The 19266-nt window shown below is 38.1% G+C and overlaps 3 protein-coding genes across 3 annotated transcripts in view; 1 reads left to right on the top strand and 2 right to left on the bottom strand.

Annotated features, from left to right (window-relative positions):
* The window catches only part of LOC131967174 (AMP deaminase 2-like), a 34524-nt gene extending 32630 nt beyond the window's left edge, over window positions 1-1894 (bottom strand). Inside the window, exons 1-2 of the mRNA XM_059328623.1 lie at window positions 1738-1894; window positions 1315-1378 (exon numbers count right to left, since the gene is read on the bottom strand). Of these exons, the coding sequence (XP_059184606.1) occupies window positions 1315-1324 (10 nt within the window). The 5' untranslated portion in view covers window positions 1325-1378; window positions 1738-1894. The remainder of the gene's footprint in view (window positions 1-1314; window positions 1379-1737) is intronic.
* eps8l3a (EPS8-like 3a) overlaps window positions 1-19266 on the top strand; it is a 188079-nt gene that overhangs the window by 42401 nt on the left and 126412 nt on the right. The window lies entirely within an intron of this gene.
* On the bottom strand, window positions 4843-9703 carry LOC131967338 (G-protein coupled receptor 61-like). The gene is made up of 2 exons (XM_059328635.1): window positions 9551-9703; window positions 4843-8265 (listed from the first exon to the last, which is right to left on the bottom strand). Exon 2 carries the CDS (start codon window positions 8047-8049, stop codon window positions 6655-6657), a length of 1395 nt encoding a protein of 464 aa, XP_059184618.1. The 5' UTR covers window positions 8050-8265; window positions 9551-9703; the 3' UTR covers window positions 4843-6654.

The following is a 19266-nucleotide window of genomic DNA, read 5'->3' as shown; positions in this document are numbered from 1 at the left end:
GCCAAAATATTTTCCCCTCTGATAGTCATTTCATATCTCGACCTATAGCATGTTTTTTGGTAATTTAGTGAATAAATTATTAATATGAAATATACATGGTAAATGCTGTATTCACGAGTGTGGATTAAATACCTTTAGCCCAAAATGAACATCAACGTTTCAAGGAAATGTATAGAGAAAAAATAAGTAAATGAAAATAGATATACATAGATCATATTCTGTGAGAAATTTCAGTGAGCATGAAATGCTTGTTATCATCAATTTAGCCTGTGTAACTGTATAATATCATGATATATGTCATTACTATATGAATCCATTGAAAAACAATAAATTGCCATATCACCCAGCTCTATGTTATACATTGTTAAGCCCTGAAGAGGTAAATTTGTGATTTTGGGCTGTATAACTGAAGCTGGCGTCAGTACTCTAGTCTTCACCCTACCTTTAAAGTCTGTGTCACTGGATGTACAAGCCACTATAGTTGTTGCATGGCCTCTAAAAAACATAATGTACCAAACAAAAACCTCTGACTTACTGGAAAAAAAGTTAAGCTGTTTCAGGTGAAGCAGTTGCCTTTATAATTTGGAAGCTAAACATCCCATATATTAAACTGACATAAGGTTACTAACAATGGTGGAATGTAACTTAGTACATTTACTTAAGTACAATTTTTTGAGGTATGTGTACTTTACTTGAGTATTTCCATTTTATGTAACATTGTACTTTTACTCCATTACATTTAGCAGACTGCCTTATTTACTTTTCATGTCAAGATTTAACATGAAAAACCTGATGAATTTAAAGTGATTAGATTTTTTTAAATTAAACCTCATTCAGTATATTGATTTGTTAAAATGAGCCCAACCTTGAAAAAAACTAAAAAAAAACTGCTTACATAAATGCATCAATAATAATAACTTTTTTTTACTATGTATACACACAAAAACAGCAGAAAAAATAATAAATAATGAAACTATAGAATAGTCTATTTGCATGTAAATTAAAAATAGTAATAGTTTCATTGTAGAAAGAAATTCACATTTTAAAAATGGTCTAGAAACATAAATGGCACACTGTGTGAAAGCTCCTATAATTGCACGTTCAACTGGCTTTCTCAGCTTGTCTGTTATATAAATAAAGTTATTACTGTAAATAAAACATGTTCAGTGTATTTTCAATAAATAGATGGACTCCAGAGGGTTAAGTAAGGGATCTGAATACTTTTCCACCACTGGTTACTAATGACATTCCCATCAGCCTCAGCTTGTGTTGAATAACACACTGTATGTCTGCACTGTGTCACAGCTTGCTTACCACCTGACATTGTTGAAGAGCAGCTGGGAGCAGCAGCAGACGGTTACACAAGCCAGGAAATGTCCTGCAGAAAACACACAGCAGCACAGCACAGCATGTTATAAACTGACAATAAATAAACCAGGTTAGCTAGCAAGCTGATAAGCTATCAGTTACACTGAAACCTGGGCAGCAAGGTTATCACTTAGATATGATTAACTTTGCTGAAGTTTACTGAAAAAAAAGTAGGCTAAAAAGTGCTTTTCGCTACCTTAACGTTACCACAGTAACAGAACTCCACTAACGGTAGTTTAACGTCTGATAGCTTTAAATTAACGTTCGCATCAGTCAGTTGCTTCTCGTCGGTGAAAAGCAGTTAGTGTCACTCATGTTATACCTTACACAAACGGAAGAAATTAAGAAATAAAGCTAGCAAATAGTTACCTGAGCAACTCTTCACCTTTATCCGAGTAGCTGGGTTTTTGTTTTGACGTGAAACGCAGTTTCCTCAAAAGAAGGACGATGTTTTAAAGGAGCCGACCGCTTTGATAGTGTCCAACGGTTCAACGGTCAATCCAGAGGTCAAAGGTCGCCTAAAATGCTGACACACACACACACAAAAAATGTCGTCCTAAGGTTGTTGTTTTTTCTCCACAAGCCCTATTTTAAATACATTTTTCTGCTTATAACAGCCAGTAAAATAATAACAACTTATAGTAATAATGTCATATTTTATTATTATTTTCGTAAATTCTTTATTTTCAAGTTGCCGTAAAAAATTAATAATAACATTTTTTACACCACAAGTTCTGCTTAAAGCAGCTGCATTTAGTGTTTAACTGGTTACGACAGTCTGAATTTAATACAAATGGCTCTTTTTGACCTACTTCAACAAGCAAGACCATCAGCCAGAAGGTTGGCTTCATTATTAGTTATTCTTAATACCTGTTGGCTAGTTTAATTTACTGCATAACAATACATTTTATTTAATTAGGCTTATTACAATTTTTTAACAATTTACCTGTTATGTATGTAGTGTCAAATAAAAGTAGGGAAGTGAAAATTTTAATATTTCCCTCTAAAATGTATCAAGAAGATTAAGAAAGTAGCCTATCATAAAATGGAAATACTCTCATAAAGTATACGGAGCTCAAAGTTGTATCTAAATACACTACCACTGATTGGAGCCATAGACTCTATGATCGAACCCCACTTGTTAATGCAACAAAATACACCAGTTTTTAAAAAGTGCATTAATTATAAAAAGCCTTATATGTTATAATTCGTATATTCCATTGACGCAACATCCAGACAGACTATAAGCAAAACAAACTGGAAGACTGACTTTAAAGTAACAATGGAAACACATATAGTACAACAGTTTTGACTGACTCAGAGCTTTCAAAAAGGAAGTCTAACAATCAATTACAACATTGACCCTCATAAAAAACAACTCTTAAAAGGTATGATAATCCTATTATGTAATGATCATGATGTGATGTTAATTTAGATATATATTTACTGGTACAGTACAAGGATTTCTCTCTTTATTCCATATAATATGAGGCTTTAAAAAAGCAACATATTGTTGAAAAGTATACTCAAAGATCACTGAATTACAAATCACATTATTTATGTATTATATGTATTTATGTATTATGTATTATACAATATCTGCTGATGTTGAAAGAACTATAGCCTGGAAAGTTGGTGAAAACTAAGAAATAATTTTGTTTTTCTTCCACTCCTCATGCAGGTTTGTTCATCTGCTTTCATTTCTTCATGATAACGGGCGGCAGGAAACATCTGGAGTTTTAGGGTTTGTTCAGTGACACTTTTGCCCTCACAGGAAAAGATCAATATTGATTACAACTGAAATATAAATTGAGTGGCAGAAGAATGTATTGCCATTCAGAAACTCCCAAAAATGTTTATCTGACTCCAAATCTTGCCTTGACTACTTTAGCCCAAATGACTAAGAACATAATGTGCTCTTCACAAAGGCCCAAGGCCTTATAGTGGCCAAAGATACAACTCCAAAACATGTTCCATGTTTAATATTAAAATGTGGTAATTGTTTGTTTTCATCATAGTAGCTTGCCAAAATGACAATATGTCAGTGTTTTGTTTTCATGTAGTTCCACTGTCTCCTAGTGGCAAGGAAGATAATTACTGCAGCTTTTAACTTGCACTGCATCCATTGAGGTAATTTATGTAATGTTCCAGATCTTCTGATGCATTATCTTCATGCATATGTAGATCTTCCTGTGTCACTTCCTTCTTTCACTTCCTCTCAGGGCTCTTGTGCATTTGCATTTTTTCCAGGCCATGGTTCATCTGTGCTTTCAGTTCTGCCTAACGCTCAACTCCCTTTTCCAGAATCTAACTGATTTATCATTTGACCAATATTGCCGTATATGTTGTTCAATATACGCCAATATGACAACTTTTTTTTAACAATCTATTTCTTTTATTTGTATTTATTCTTTATTTCAATGCTCAGAAATTGATTGATACTGGACATGTATTTCTGATATGTATCTGTTTGTTTTATTTTTATGTATTTTCTATATTTTCTCATTGTTTATTTCTTGGCTAAAAACACACATTGAATGTATAATGTATAATAATGTTAAATATTATTGAATAAAATTATTTGTTTAAGAAAGCAGACCTCTGAGTACCTATGCATATTCATATTGGTGCACAATTCACAAGAAAAGGTATATTTTGATCCCAACTCAAAGATTAACTATTTCATCTGAAATTGGTATTAATGTGTATGTCCGGAGAGCTCTAATAACAAGAATGATAATAGGCCAGGCCTAGACTTATATATCACAGGCCTAGCACTTAATTATATCAGTATCATTTTACATTTTTAAAGCACAGGAATACATTCAATGTTACAAAAGTAATTCTAAACGCAAGGATAAAATCATATAGGGTTACATGTAAAAACTGCAGAATTGTTTGAACTGAACTGTTATTTCAGTTTACAGTGTGAGATACCCACACAAGCAATCCAGATATTGTGGGGGAAAAAAAATAACAACAACAACCGGGGAAAAAATGTCAGCCTTGGTTTAGTTTAGATAATGTATTTTAAGAATTCTCAGATAAGGGTGTCTTGTTGGATTCCCAATAGAGCGTGCTCCTCTTCCCGCCCACTTCAGCACTGAGAAATGTCACTAGGTAATAATTGCCATGGGGATGGCAGAGCCTGGCGAAGCTGGGGGCGGTTTGACTGAGGTCCATCGTTGAGGTGTGAGGCCTGTCGCGCACCAGCATCTTCCAACAGAAACACAGCATCAGACTCTCTATCTATCTATCTATCTATCTATCTATCTATCTATCTATCTATCTATCTATCTATCTATCTATCTATCTATCTAAGGTCATATCACTGGCTTTGGCCTTTTGAAGTTTAAATGTCACCTTAAGGTCAAAGTGTTTGAACTGTATATCAAAGCAAAGCAGAGAGGTGTAATTGTGCCAGCAGTAGCCCCATAACGATGAAATTATGAGAATGCATCCATAATCTTTTACAAACATAGAAACTCTTTATTACAACAGTATCTCTCACTCAAGTTTTTGCCGCGTATTTTTCTAAAACACATTCATATCATTGTAATACAGTGGAAGTCGTTCTTTTATTTTTATCACAGCATAAAAAACAATCTCTGAACATATGAAAATCCTAACACAAACGTTCAACATCATTCACAGTTTGGGATATTTAGACGTGATGAAAAGAGGATATCAAGCTCAACAGGCATTTGATTTTGGATTGGCATCGTTACTCAAAAAATATCTTAAAAACCCTGTATCCACGTTACGTAAGAAAGTCGTATCAGTCAGACAATTCCACATCTAGTTGATCATATTTATCCCTAACAGTTTGCTATAAAATACCACTTCATCTCATCATGAAAAACTTAGCAAAGTCTGCACCCTCATTTCTAGTTAACTCCTTGCAACATTAGAGTAAAGTGTGCAGGAGTCACACTTGACATGGAACTGAGCAGGACTGTAAGATAATGTATTTGTTTCTCCTGTATGTGAGGTACTGTTAAAAACCTGACTAGCAGGGTGGTCAAACTGAATGTATTCTCCTTCTGGGATAAAACTCTCAAACAAGAAAAGGCAGTTACTGCATACATGTCTGAATACATCAGCCTCCTTGTAATGAAATCCTTAACGAACACATCCACCAATAAAAAAAAATGGGGCATGCTGAGTGGAACACACAACTCAAACTTATACAGCTTTACTAAACATAACATACAATTCAGCACATTTAACAAATGTAAGAAATAGAATCATATCTGAACATAATGCAGTGCATCGAGAGAATACTGATTTTAAAGATCTATATCCAAAGACACTGATAAATACATCACATGGCAGAAAGCTGGGGGGTCCTTTAAGATAAAATCAACGTCGATCCTAAAGTGAGTCGCAACTTCTTTTTACGGAAAAAAAAAGATGAGTTTGGAGCACCAAAAAAAGGAAAACAAAAATAAAGGTGGTTATCTGTAAACAATTTGAAGCAATTCCACAAGAGTTAGGCCACAATATGTACGCCTCCTTATCGATTATAGTCGAGCGGCATTATCACTGATGAAAGCACAGCTACCAATCAGAAATGACAGTAGTGTTTTGTCTTTAATGGATCCCGTAACAGTCATCATTTTGTTTTGTTTTTATTGCTGTCTTCTTCGACATTATTTATTCAAAAATAATCAGCTTTCCAGAGTCTCAAAAATGATTGATTTGGCAGTTACAAGTGCAGTATCAGGTGGTGTGTGGATACATTATTTCTTCACTCCAAAGGCAATTCGTCCAATAGCAGATCTTCACCTCTTAATAGTAAAGAGAGCAAGCAGTTGTTTCAGGACGTATTCCCTCATTTAAGATCAAAAGAGTTATTCTGAAACGTTTTACTTTGAAGACTATTCAGTTACCTTCATAGAATCCAACATATAATTTTATGTTGTTGTTTTTTTAATCTTTAAAAATGGCTTCAACAAGTTACACCAATAGTCATAAAAGTAATTTACTGTACAGAGCTGAGCGGTTGTGTTGAAGGCCATTTTTGCCATTTTTAAAAGCTAGCAGTAACTTCCCTGTTCACAAACAACAGTTTGAAATGCATCTCACATAACTGCATATTAATCGTATCATCATGACTGTTTAAGGATGAAATCTGATGAGGCAAAGTGCAATGATTCAAAGATACAATTTAAAGTCATTTAAACAAACTGTAAGACAGCTTTCAGAAGAAATAGAGAAACATGTTTTCACTGATATAACGCCTGAAAAATTTCAAAATTAGTCTTATTTTCAGACATTATAAACTTAATTGTCTGTATATATATGGTTGTTTTTCGCCTGCTCAGTTTCAATAAACTCTGAAGTCTCCTCTGCGATTTGTCCAGGGATACGGAAATCTATAGGTATGGGCTGTGCTGGTTCCAGTGGTTGTGACTGAGCCACGGGGCAGCAGGCCTCCCCTTTAGGGCTGGAGGTGCTATGAGAGTTTTGAGGATCCAAGTTGCAGCCGGTGCCCTGAAGAAACTGAAGGAAATTCTCCTCTATGGATCCTTCACGGCTGGGCAGTCTCTCCTCCATCTCAACCCCGGCACGACGAAACAGACACGGCAGATGCTTTCCCAGCTCCTCCCTGATCTGTCTATTGAGACAGCCATAGAAGAAAGGGTTGGAGGTGAAGCAGAAGTAGCCAATCCAGGTGACCACCTCCTCCAGAGAGGCGAGCGCGGCCGGAGGGCTGGCAGCAAGTGCTGAATACAGGTGGAAAGTAAAGTAGGGCAGCCAGCAACAAAGGAATTGCCCACCTACCGCTGCCAACACTGCTGCAGCCTTTCCTCCTCCAAAGGGACGCTGCGGAGTGGCTCTGCCTGTCCCAGACCCAGTCCCAGAGCTGGTAACCATGGTAGAGCGGCTGCTGAGTGATTCTGACCGCTGGCGACGAGGCGTGTCCATCCAGGTAGGCAGAGGCCCGTGGTGCATGGCTGCTACCCGAGCCACTTTGAACATATTGCAGTACACAACAAGAATAACCAGTAGTGGACACAGGAAATACACTAGAGTAAACAGGGCCATGAAGGCCAAGCGGTTGGACCCTCCTCCTGTCCAGTGTAGCGAGCAGCGCCTGTGACCCTGAGCAGGTGGAGATGGGACTGCCCCACCTCCTCCTCCCCCCACCCCACTACTCTCCAGAAGAGGAGTTCTTCCACCTTGCAGGAACCAAGCAAGCAGCGGCCAGGCCAGGGCTTTGACCCATATCCCCACCAGCACTGACGCTACCAGGCCAACAGTCATCTTTACTTCGTAGCGCATCGGGTGAATGATGTAGTAATAACGCTCTACGTTGATGACGGAGATTGAGAGGATGGCAGCACTAACCAGGCACACACTGAGAAAGAGGTAGCTCCGGCACAGGGCCTCCCCGAAGAAGGCTCGGCTTGAGAGCATGCCAAGGGGCATCAGCACCAGGGCCGCCAGCAGGTCCACCACGCACAGGTGGAAGACGAAGGCAAACTTGTGCAGCTGCGGGGCCTTAGCAATGACCGCCATGACAGCCACGTTACCCACCACAGCCAGCAGATCCATGAGCAGCATGGCCAGCAGGGCTAGCGACTGGGACAGAGCCCAGCCCTCAGGCAGATAGGAGGCAGACATGTTGGACATGAACTGTGGAGGTGGGTGGGTGGAGTTCCACGTCGGCTCCATTGAAGGGTGGGATGAGGCAGGCAGGCAGGAGCAGTCACAGGCCCATCACCCATCCTTCAAAGTCAGGAAGTACAGGCCAGAAAACAGCGGCTTGAAAAAGAGGTCAACAGCTGCCTTGTAGTCCCAAGGATGATGCTGCGGTCGTCAGGAGCTTCAGATTTTATGATTCCTGTCCATTTAGAAAGTCTTCATGTGTGCGGTCTTTCACAGCCCACCCTAAAGACAAGAGAGAAAAAGTGTTATTGTGTGTTTACCTGAGTTTGCATGTGGGTCATATGAACTAATCCTTCCAATCAGTCGCTTTTTTTGTCACCAGGATGAAGTTTAAGAAAATCCTCCTTAGCTTCTCAAATCTCTGCTCAGGCCATTTTACTGATAGGGTAATCCAAAGCCAGCACTCAAACCAATTAACTCAATTAAGTATGTATTATTCAAGGCAGGTGGCCCCTTTTTAGCCACATGCTGAGAAAACTGAACGATTGAAATTATTTGAACATAAATCATTATGCACAAAGAGTTGAGCCACTTAAACAAATTTGCAACTGAAATCAGGATGCCCAAAACACACGTGTGCATGGATTTTGGGCCACCTTCTTTCAACATTTATTAGTACTCAAGGATTATTCTAGTTCTTTGCTGAGAAACTGCGGGTGATGAATACTTTTCAAGCACACATCCTGTCAATGCACAAATGCATGCTAACTGACAGCCCTTTTCCATCACATTAACACCTGCTGTGAGAGCTCTGGTTAAATGTGTATACCCAGGGTCTAAACTGATTGTGTATGGCTAACAAAAAAAAAGCACAATCTCAGATTACTGGAAGGCCTTGCCAATGTGTACCCCGGTATGTAGGTCAGAGATTCAATGATTTTGCTTGTGCACATGTACTACAATAGCACGTCTGCCAGAAAACAAGCCCTGGCCACTTAGTATGAGTGAAATTAGTGCTATGAATGGAGAACTTGAGGATATGCATGGTTGCAGAGGCTGTCTGCATATTAACTATGCCTAGTTATTACAGACAACAAACAGACATGGGTGGCTGCTGCTATAAGTATGTGTCAAATCAAGGAAATCTAGCGGCTCACTGCTCTGAATGCTCTCTGCCACAGATGTGAGAAAAGCCAGGGATGTTCATCCTCCTGTCTGCAGTGATAACAGTACGAATGAGGCTAAAAACTGAGCTCTTACCTGCTTCATCATCTATGAATGTTTGCCCTCAGTGAGCAGCATCTCTAAATCACACATAGGGGTACTACCAATTCAGTTTAACCCCACTGCCTGGTTTAGTCATGTCTTACCGCCTACTCATTTATATATTAATCATTGATACATTACACCCACTGTAAAAAAGCGAGGCCCACATTCTATATATCACATAACAACTGAATTAGATTCAGCTCACCAGTATGTAATCAGAAGATTAGAGGAAGAATGTGAGAGCAGGCGAGAAAATGTGGTGAGAATCAGGGAGCGTGAGAGAGAGAGCATCATGTACCTGAATCAGAGTATTTCCTGATGCAGCTGTCTGCTGCTTTTGGTCTCTGAGGATGAAAACCTGGTGTAGCTCCCACTGCTGAGGTACACAGTGGACATCAATCACTGCACCTTGTGAATGCTGTTGAGGTACTTCCCCCTACACGAGCCTGCCTCTCTTCCCTTCACTTGATCTGCCTCGTGCAACCTCCTCCCTGGATGACATGAGCTGTTTGGCAGCAGAGGTTTTTCTCAGACGATGCTGATGTAAATGCATGCAAAGACACCAGCTCACTCTCTGCTTTCCCCCTCCACTCACACAGTGACTGCAGAGATGGAGCAGGAGGCAGCGAGAAACAGGACCAGAGCTGCACAGTCTCCACAGGGTCCTAGTGTCCACACTGCACTGTCACATTTTACCTCCTGACATAAGAAAGTGGGATTATTATAAATAGGATGATTGGGAAATATTATGTTATCGCTGTAATTTTTAGCATTGTATGTTTTTTTTTTCTTCCTATCAGGGTGTTACTAGAGATGAAATCCTCCTTGTTACTCCAACACTGTCAAAAACTATTGAATGATCTGTAAGTATCTCTCTAATTCTAATACCAAGTAAAAATCTCTACTTTACAAACAATTCTGATATCACTAAAACAAATACCAAATGCTTTTCAGCTTTAGCTTTATGCTAACATGATATCTAGGGGTGTCCCAATATTCTGTCATTAAAAAAATTAAATATATAAATAGATATCATGTCAATAATACACATATGATATTATAATGTAAATAATCCAGCACACTTTCAACTTTCAATCTTTTGATTATTAGTTTATCTGATCGCCTTTTCACTCATTTGTGGTTACAGACTCTCTCTACCTCTCTAAACTCATATTTTAAGTGTTATTCATTTACCAGCAATGAGACAAAATGCACAAAGAAATAAAGTTAAAGATAAATTTGACTGATATTTCAAATTTTCTATAGATATTTCGTAATTGTGAATTCCCTTAGCCACAATAATCTTGTAGGTAACATCTGATATTGTGACAGCCGTATATCATATTAACACGCTCCAGGCTGGTTTAGATTACACTAAATGTCACATTCACAGTCAGTGCCACCATGCCACACATGTTCCAGCCTTCACATTATCGTGCAGCATAAGAAAATCTGATTGTTATGCAAATATGCTAACCATATGTTAACACTAGCAGGTTAGCATGCTGATGGGACCGTAACAGGGATGTAATCAGGTGGTTAGCATGTAAGCACGCTGAAATCTGAGACAAATCTAACAATTCAAAGAGAAGCCTGTTCCTCGAATTTTGATGGTGGTAATAATATCCACACCAAACATAGGCATTTTTTTACTCCCTAGTATCAAGGGTCTTAGAATAGTAACATTATCTTTCCATTTATCATCTATCCATAATTATTTTCTGGTGTGTAATGAGCATTACAGTCTAGTATGGCCCCCAGCATGGCTGTGAACTTTTAGTAGTTTTGTTTTACATATTCTTGAGGCTAAAACGATTTAAGAGATGACCTCCGAGTGACCTCTTTACTCATAAATGTGCACAATACAGTAAACCTCGCCCACATATATAATCCTTTATTTCTTGCTCTTGTCTTGGATTATTTATTTGCGTTAGTCAGTAATGATTCTGGTAGTAATTTCATGGATTTAAGGGCCCTCCAGTACAAGGTTTACTGCCACGGTGAGGCATTGATTGGGCCAGGCCTCAGCCTCCTCCATCCCAGTTTCTCAAACTGGGGCTCTTGTTGCCACGGTGATCTTTTCATATACAGTCCACCTCATTGCTCTGTCAGCAGAGGACAATGAAATCTGGGCTACTATGGGTAAGCATACTCCTCTGAAGGAACAAGGCGGAGTGGCGAAGTCCTCTGTGTGTTTTCCATTTGCATTTGTAAGGTTAATGATAATACACAGAACATTTGCATTTCATGGAAATCACATCTTGCACCGCTTTCACCGTTAAAAAAAAAAAAAAAAAAAGCATATTTAAGTTCGTAGCAGCTCTCATCAATTAATTGATTAAAGTAGTTCACTAATAGCCTCATTATAATAATGCTACTGGTGACATCGCTGTGAGAACTGTGAGGTCTTATGAAATTATACAGTTTGTTGCTTTTAGCCCATGAATCAGGGAACAGTTATGGATGAAGAATGGAGAGAGATACTTGTTTCTGTGTTGCAAACTATTAACTAAAATATTTCGTTTTATTTTACCACTTTACGCATAACACTGCATTCTGGAGCTGATATGTCAACAAGTCTACAAAAAATGAATTGGTTAATATTTTTTAAATCGATCGTTTGTGTCATCAAAAATGTGCAATATAATATTTCTGTTTCCAGCTTCTCAGATATAAAGATGTTTTGCTTTTCTTGGTCTTTTGTGGCAGTAAAGTGATATCTTATAATATGTATGCATTTTGTCAGAAATAGGGACTGGGATTTTTCATTGTTACTAACGGGTCAAACAGCCAAAGTTTCAGTTGATGCCGTAAGATTTCAGGAGCACCAATAATGCATATCCAGGCCAAGACTTCCTCTTCTGTTCAAGTCATTGTTTACAGTCCGATTAGCAACTTCATCAAAAGTTTTTGTAAGTGCTTTAGGTCTAGATGACATGTTGGCTAATCTATCTATAGACAAATATCTGCAAATGATTGTGGATAAACAAAAGAAATGTCAAAAAACCTAAATTGTTGTGGTTCACCTGGGGCACCATCAGTTTTGAGACTTGTACAAGTGCACTTGCGTACGCAACAAGGTGTTCAACAGTCGACCATTCAGTTTAAATAAACATTTTTCAACAGTTTGTTTGGGCTGATGCAACCAAAACCCCCTCAGATTTGATTGGTCAATATTACTTGGACTACAAATGGACTACAAACAGACACCAGGATGCTTCCTAAAGCAAATCCTTGTCCAACAGTTACTGCATCCATATGCAATATTTTTAAATAAAGATTACAGACTGATTGGTTTAACAAACACAATTTACTCTCAAATATCACAAAAATGTATTCAGATCCCTTACTTCAGTAAAAGTACTAATATTACTCCACTACAAGTGGATTCAAAACTTACTTCAGTAAAAGTGCAAAAGTATCAGTATCAAAATCTACTTGAAGTATCAAGAGTAAAAGTACTTGTTATGCAGAACAGACTTTTTTTCATGTTAAATCTCAACCTGAAAAGTACCTAAAGCTGGCAGCTAAATGTAGTGGAGTGTAGTGCCTCTAAAATGTAGTGAAGTAGAAGTATAAAGTTACATGTGGAATTACTCAAGTAAACTACAAGATACCTCAAAATTGGACTCAAGTACACTACTTGAGTAAATGTACTTAGTTACATTCCACCACTGTAGCAATCTAAGATGCTTTAATGCTAAAGTCGCCTGTCTTTTCCTGTCAATAGTTGAAACACGCCTGAAGAGCAGAAAACATAAGATACCGCGATGCAGTTTGATGAAGAGATTTAATGGACAGTTATTACTACTGTTGTCATGGTGAAGATGTATGAAGAACACTAAAACGTATACACATGCTTGTGTAACACATAACGCTTCTCAAACAATATATATATATATACATACATATATGTAAATATATAATATATACATATATGGCTAAAACAACAACACAAGTGTGTGTAAGTGTTTCTGTCTGTTCCCATCTGTATTCAGGCATGTACACCTGAGTGTGTGTGAGTGTGTAAACGTGTGTGTGTATCAGGTGTTGACTCATGACAAAAATAGCAGAGTCTTGCTCGGCCGGCAGCACCAATAGCTGCCGCCACAAATACAATGGTTTCCATGGCAACCTTGAAAATAGACTCCACATTCGCACTCAGAAATAGCAAAAGGACGCTGCACTAACCCCAGAGAGCCCCTACTGCCAATAATAACTACCCAGAGATACGGAACGCGCAAATATCAGCCGCACTCAGAAATAAAATCACATCACATCATATTTACCAAAACATAATTACAGCAACCTACACAAACAATCAGCTCAAATTCAAATGCACATTTAGAGCGGGTGTACCGAGGCATGGGAGAACATTAACCAGCGCAGTGTTTAATAACATAAAAGCAAAAAGCACAAAGAGGTTGTTCGGTCGAGCTCCACAACACCTGACATCCCTGAAGGACAGATTCTTTACAAATGTTTGACAAACCACACTAACAAGCATCTGTCACAACATATTTTCAAATATCTTGAAAATATGTTTGATTGATGTTACTAGAGATGAAGTGATGAATGAAGCCGTGGAGATGCAGTCAAACATGGAAACAAAGTGTGTGTATCCGAGGCAGAATAACATCTTATATTTGGGTTATTCTTGTTATGCTTCCAATTAACATTCACCAGTCAGGCGCTTTATCATTCCTAAGATTCATGTATTGTGAACATGGAAATTATGAGTCATTCATAATAGGGATGGTGCTGTTTTTTTCTGAATCACTGTGCTGCTGGAAAGAGCTACAAAGAAAGCTAAATTGTAAAGGTGTGGCCCTGGAATCAGTTTATTTTAATCAGTTTCATACAGACAGATGCTGTGATGCAAATGCATGTTTTTCATGAATTACAATAATGTATGTGTAGTTTTGGTAGAATGTGGTTCCCCCAGTAATTACCCAAATATCTCCATTTGGAGGATCTCTTGGAGTTCAGACGGTGTGACACCATTTTTTTGACCTACTGAAATTGAGAAAGAACCAAAAAACTTTATTTATCACTTCATTATTGTTAAAGTGAGTCCAAGTTGTGGTTATTTTATAGTCAGGGTTTATGATTTGGTGCACTATATGAGTTTCTACAGGGGCAAGAGATTTGTAAAACTTCACTTGGTCAGTCACTGGGAAGGATGGACAGGGGGACAACATCTTCCCTAACTGGGCCTTATCCATGTCCTCTCCAGCATGTGGTGTCCAGATCCCAACAAGCCAAATGTGGGACTAAGAGTATATTTGTGTGGGACAACTTGGGACATGTTAACAGTGCTGAGAGGGAGTCTAAAATGTCTTATATAATATCTATCTATCTGTAAACATATATATAAACATTTCTATTCTTGGTGCTGCTTTTGCACTACATGACAGTTTTTTTTTTGCAATCTCTGGGTCTGTAGAAATGACTCCTGCTCGCTTACTACCACAGTCTGCTGACCTGTAAGACTGGTAGTGCTGCACAGTGTAGTAAACTCTACATGTGGTTATTTCCACTGACGTTACCTTATCCACATGGCAATCATCTTTGGGTTTCAAAATGCATTCATAGATCAGTACATCATACAAAACAACAACAAAGACTATGAGAATGGCCTTCCACTGGCTTCAGCCGAACCTGGTCTCACAGGAATCCGTGAAATAGCCATGGATTCGCCTAACTCAAAATCCGTGGAATAGCCACGGAATAACTCAAATTTCCGTGAAACTGACACGGATTTCGCTACAATGGAAGTTAATGACAGTCATATCCCGTGGCTATTCCATGGATATTTTTTCCTATTGGTTTGTTCCAAGTCACGTGACTTTCAAGGTCCCGGCGGTCAGAACAAAAAACATAGCGGACAGTTTTCTCATTTTTAGTGAAAAAAATCAATATTTTGACTTAGTTTCTGCATAAAAATGGATTTTGATCACATTTCTAGCGAGAAATATATGTTTTATTTTCTAAATATTCATTCAGTGAATGTACATAATCACTTTTTATGTTGGAATAGCCACGGGATATGACTGTCATTAACTTGCGTTGTAGCGAAATCCGTGTCAATTTCAAGGAAATTTGAGTGATTCCGTGGCTATTCCACGGATTTTGAGTAAAGCAAATCCGTGGCTATTTCACGGATTCCTGTGAGATCATGTTGCTTCACCCAGTTCAGTGGTTGCAGTACGTTGGACAGGGGATAAAAATGCTGTGCAGTCCAACATAAAGCAGGACACCTGGTCACCAACCTCAGCACCACTACCACCCTTAGCTCTAATACCAACACTGGCAGTTTCAAATAAGTTCTTAGCCATTAGCGTTGATGGGGTCTCTAATAACCATTTTTATATTTCCTTCCAGGCCACGCTCCGACTTGCATACTTACATATACTCAACATGAATAAAAAGCACAAAAGGCAAGTGAATTTCTTCAAAACACAGAGAAAGATTTCCCCTTCAAATCAAATTGTCAGTGATAGAAATCAATAAGTAAATTGTTTTACCTGACCCCATTTAAAAGTCAAATGTAGACCCTGGCATGTGGTCCCCGCTGGGCCTTGGGCCGGGGACATCTGTACCCTTTGACCCCTCTAACAGCGCAGCTGAATCTCATGGCAACAGCGTCTCTCTGTTCATCTGTTTCATGATATGTTGCAAAGAAATGCATGAGGGCACCTTTGCTGCAGTGAGCAGTGAAAATGAGTGTAGGAAGTAATAAAACATAACAAAAATCGGTTTATTTTATCAAAATAAATTCTCCCCATCATCTCTCATACTTTCAATCATTAATAATGATAACCTGCTCCAATTAGCAGGTTATAAATCCAAATAACTCAGCAAACCTGCCTCTGAACAGAACAGGCCCTGAACATGTCGGCTGAGCCAGATGGTGGCAGTGTGTCCACTATATTGTGCATGTGGTACAATATCTGCCTGCTTCAGCCACTGAAACAGAGACTACAGTAATATCTCGAAGAACTGTTTAGGGATTGCATTACTATAGACACACATATTTATACACATTACAAAGCTCAGCTGAACTTGCATGTACCGAAACATAACATCAGTCTAACTTTTTACGACAGTAAAACTTGGATTTTATTGTTGGATTTCAGTGCAAATTTGTATAAATAATTACAAAAAAGAAACTACAAAGTCTTGTTAGCTTGTAGTACAACCATGATTCCAGAAAAGTTGGGACTGTTGTCTTAAACATAAATGAAACAGAATGTGATTATTTGCTGATGCTTAGTGGCATATATACAGTTGAAACCCACACATATTTATCCGCTTAAAACCCACCTGCTTTCCAGTGGATTAGACCAAAACAACTTTTTGTTCCTTTGAACTGACTCAACACCAAAGTTCAAAAGAGTCTGATGTTGCTCCCTAAACTTATAATAATAATAATACAATATATATATACAGTACAGGCCAAAAGTTTGGACACACACCTTCTCATTCAATGCGTTTTCTTTATTTTCATGACTATTTACATTGTAGATTCTCACTGAAAGCATCAAAACTATGAATGAACACATATGGAATTATGTACTTAACAAAAAAGTGTGAAATAACTGAAAACATGTCTTGTATTTTAGATTCCTCAAAGTAGCCACCCTTTGCTTACTAGAATATAAGACATGTTTTCAGTTATTTCACACTTTTTTGTTAAGTACATAATTCCACATGTGTTCATTAATAGTTTTGATGAATTTACAATGTCAATAGTCATGAAAATAAAGGAAACGCATTGAATGAGAAGGTGTGTCCAAACTTTTGGCCTGTACTGTATATATATATCATTTGTATTATTATTATTATTATTTGAAGCCACTGTATGTACACAAATGTATACACATCATGGCACATAAGCTTATATCATGACCCAAATATGTTATTTCTGATCATCTCAGTGAGCTGTCAGCAACAGGATCAGTATCAGTTCTCACTAGACTGTTTCATGCATCATGTTCCAGCTGTGAGCAGCTCGTCTTGAGAAAAGAGGCCGATCTCATTTAGCTGATGGATACCGCTATAACACGCTGCCACTGCCCCCAGAGCTGCACCTCATTTATAATTCACAAGCGTACTGTAAATCTCCAGAGGACCGAATGCCCATCCAGCAGGCCGCTGCCGAAATCAACCCTGTTACCTGATACGTCCCGGGCCAACTGTTGTGACAGTGAGAGGCGAGTTTACACGACTCGCTCTGGAACAGAAAATCACAACTGCCAAGAGACAATAACAAACAGTGTGACTACATATCATTCATCAGACAAAATCTATAACAGTTGAATGAATAATTGTGATCAGTTGTGTCCGTTGTGAAGACCGTCTTCATTCATCTAAAGGATATGTGTGGCAGTATGCTCTACTTGTTGTTACTGTCAATAGATACAAGTACATTTACTCAATACTGTACTTCAGTACACTTGAGTATTTCCATTTTGTGTAGCTTTATACTTCTACTCCACTATACTTTGAGGCAAATATTACATATAACATAAAAACTTGATTAATTTAAAGTGATTTTGGCTTTTTTTTTTTATTAAACCACTTAAAAGTATATTTAGTAGTTAAAATTAGTCCTATCTATTCAATTCAGTTGGAATATAAATAACAATCTTAGTGGGGCCATACTGCATAATGAGTACTTTTACTTTTGATGCTGATTCTTTCGTACTTTTACCTCAGTAAGTTTTGAATGCAGAACTTTTACTTGTAGTGGAGTAATTTCATAGTGTAGTATTAGTACCTTGACTTAAGTAAGTGAGCTGAATACTTTTTCCACCACTGACCAACAGCACATTATTCAGTCTCTCAGGAAGCCCAATGGCTCCATCTGAAGACTCAGACAGGTCACAAATAAACAGTTCAATTTGGAAAAAAATGTTTTTGGAATTTTTTTTATTTTTTATTTAAAGGCTCAGTAATATCCCTCAGCAGCTGGGCAATGTTTGTCTTTTTTGTAAACGTCACTCAAGCTGGAGTAAGTAGTGTTTTTTTATTATTATTGGGGCAATTTTCAGTTATGGGTGAATACATTTGGTGAGCTAGTGTGTATGGAAGGAAGTTTCATGGTGATATATATAAGCTAAAAAAAATCCTGTTCACGTATAGTGTCTCCACTGAACTAAAGCAAAAGGCCACATTCTCATAATCGTGTAATACTGTACATTTGCACAGCAGAAGTCGCATAATGAGTTTGTATTCATGTGTGGTTCTTGCATGTGTGTCTCCATGATAATGACGGGTAATTACTGCTACCGAGATCCATGGCACATTATTATACAGTGGAGGTTGCGGATGCACAGCTGGGTCTCAGCTTCATATCTCACTGGACCTCATGTAATCATAGATGTTTTTGCAGTCTAGTGAAAGCCATGAAGCTGGTGATTTTTAGGTTTTCAAGGAAATGATTATAGCCAAGATGTTCTTTTGTGGGTGTTTTTTGTTGCAGACTAGATACATGCTTGACTTGTGGTTCTCTAAAGTGAAGTGAGAGCTCCATGTTTCAAGTTTCAAGGGCTAACTCTGAGTGAATCATCATTTTCTTTTCAATTTACAACACAATACAGCATGCTTCACACTTTCCCATAATGCTCAGCAGCTCCAGCATCAGAACAGTTGGATTCTGACCCTGAAAGTAGGTCAGCGCATATGAGGAATCATGCTATGAATTAATGAAACCACACTGCAGCAGTATTAAGGATAAAAAAGCTAAAAAAAAAAAAAAAGGTGTCCTCTCCACGTCTTATAAGTCAGCAGTGTAATGCAAACTACTTTAGAAGAGGATTAAGCATGGATCCCTACAGACATCTGACTGAAAGATTAATGATGATGATATCAGATAATATTTCTCAAGTTACAGCACTCAGATCCATATACAGCATCCTCCAGAGGGACATTCAGAAGGGTTTCAGCCTGTAAGAGTTTATTTGTGCAAACATTTGATGGAGCTTTTACCATTATCCGAGTTTTGAAACA

The sequence above is a fragment of the Centropristis striata genome, chromosome 3, assembly GCF_030273125.1.
Source record: "Centropristis striata isolate RG_2023a ecotype Rhode Island chromosome 3, C.striata_1.0, whole genome shotgun sequence".
NCBI classification, from domain to species: Eukaryota; Metazoa; Chordata; class Actinopteri; order Perciformes; family Serranidae; genus Centropristis; species Centropristis striata.
This window is presented reverse-complemented; position numbering and strand designations above follow the sequence as displayed.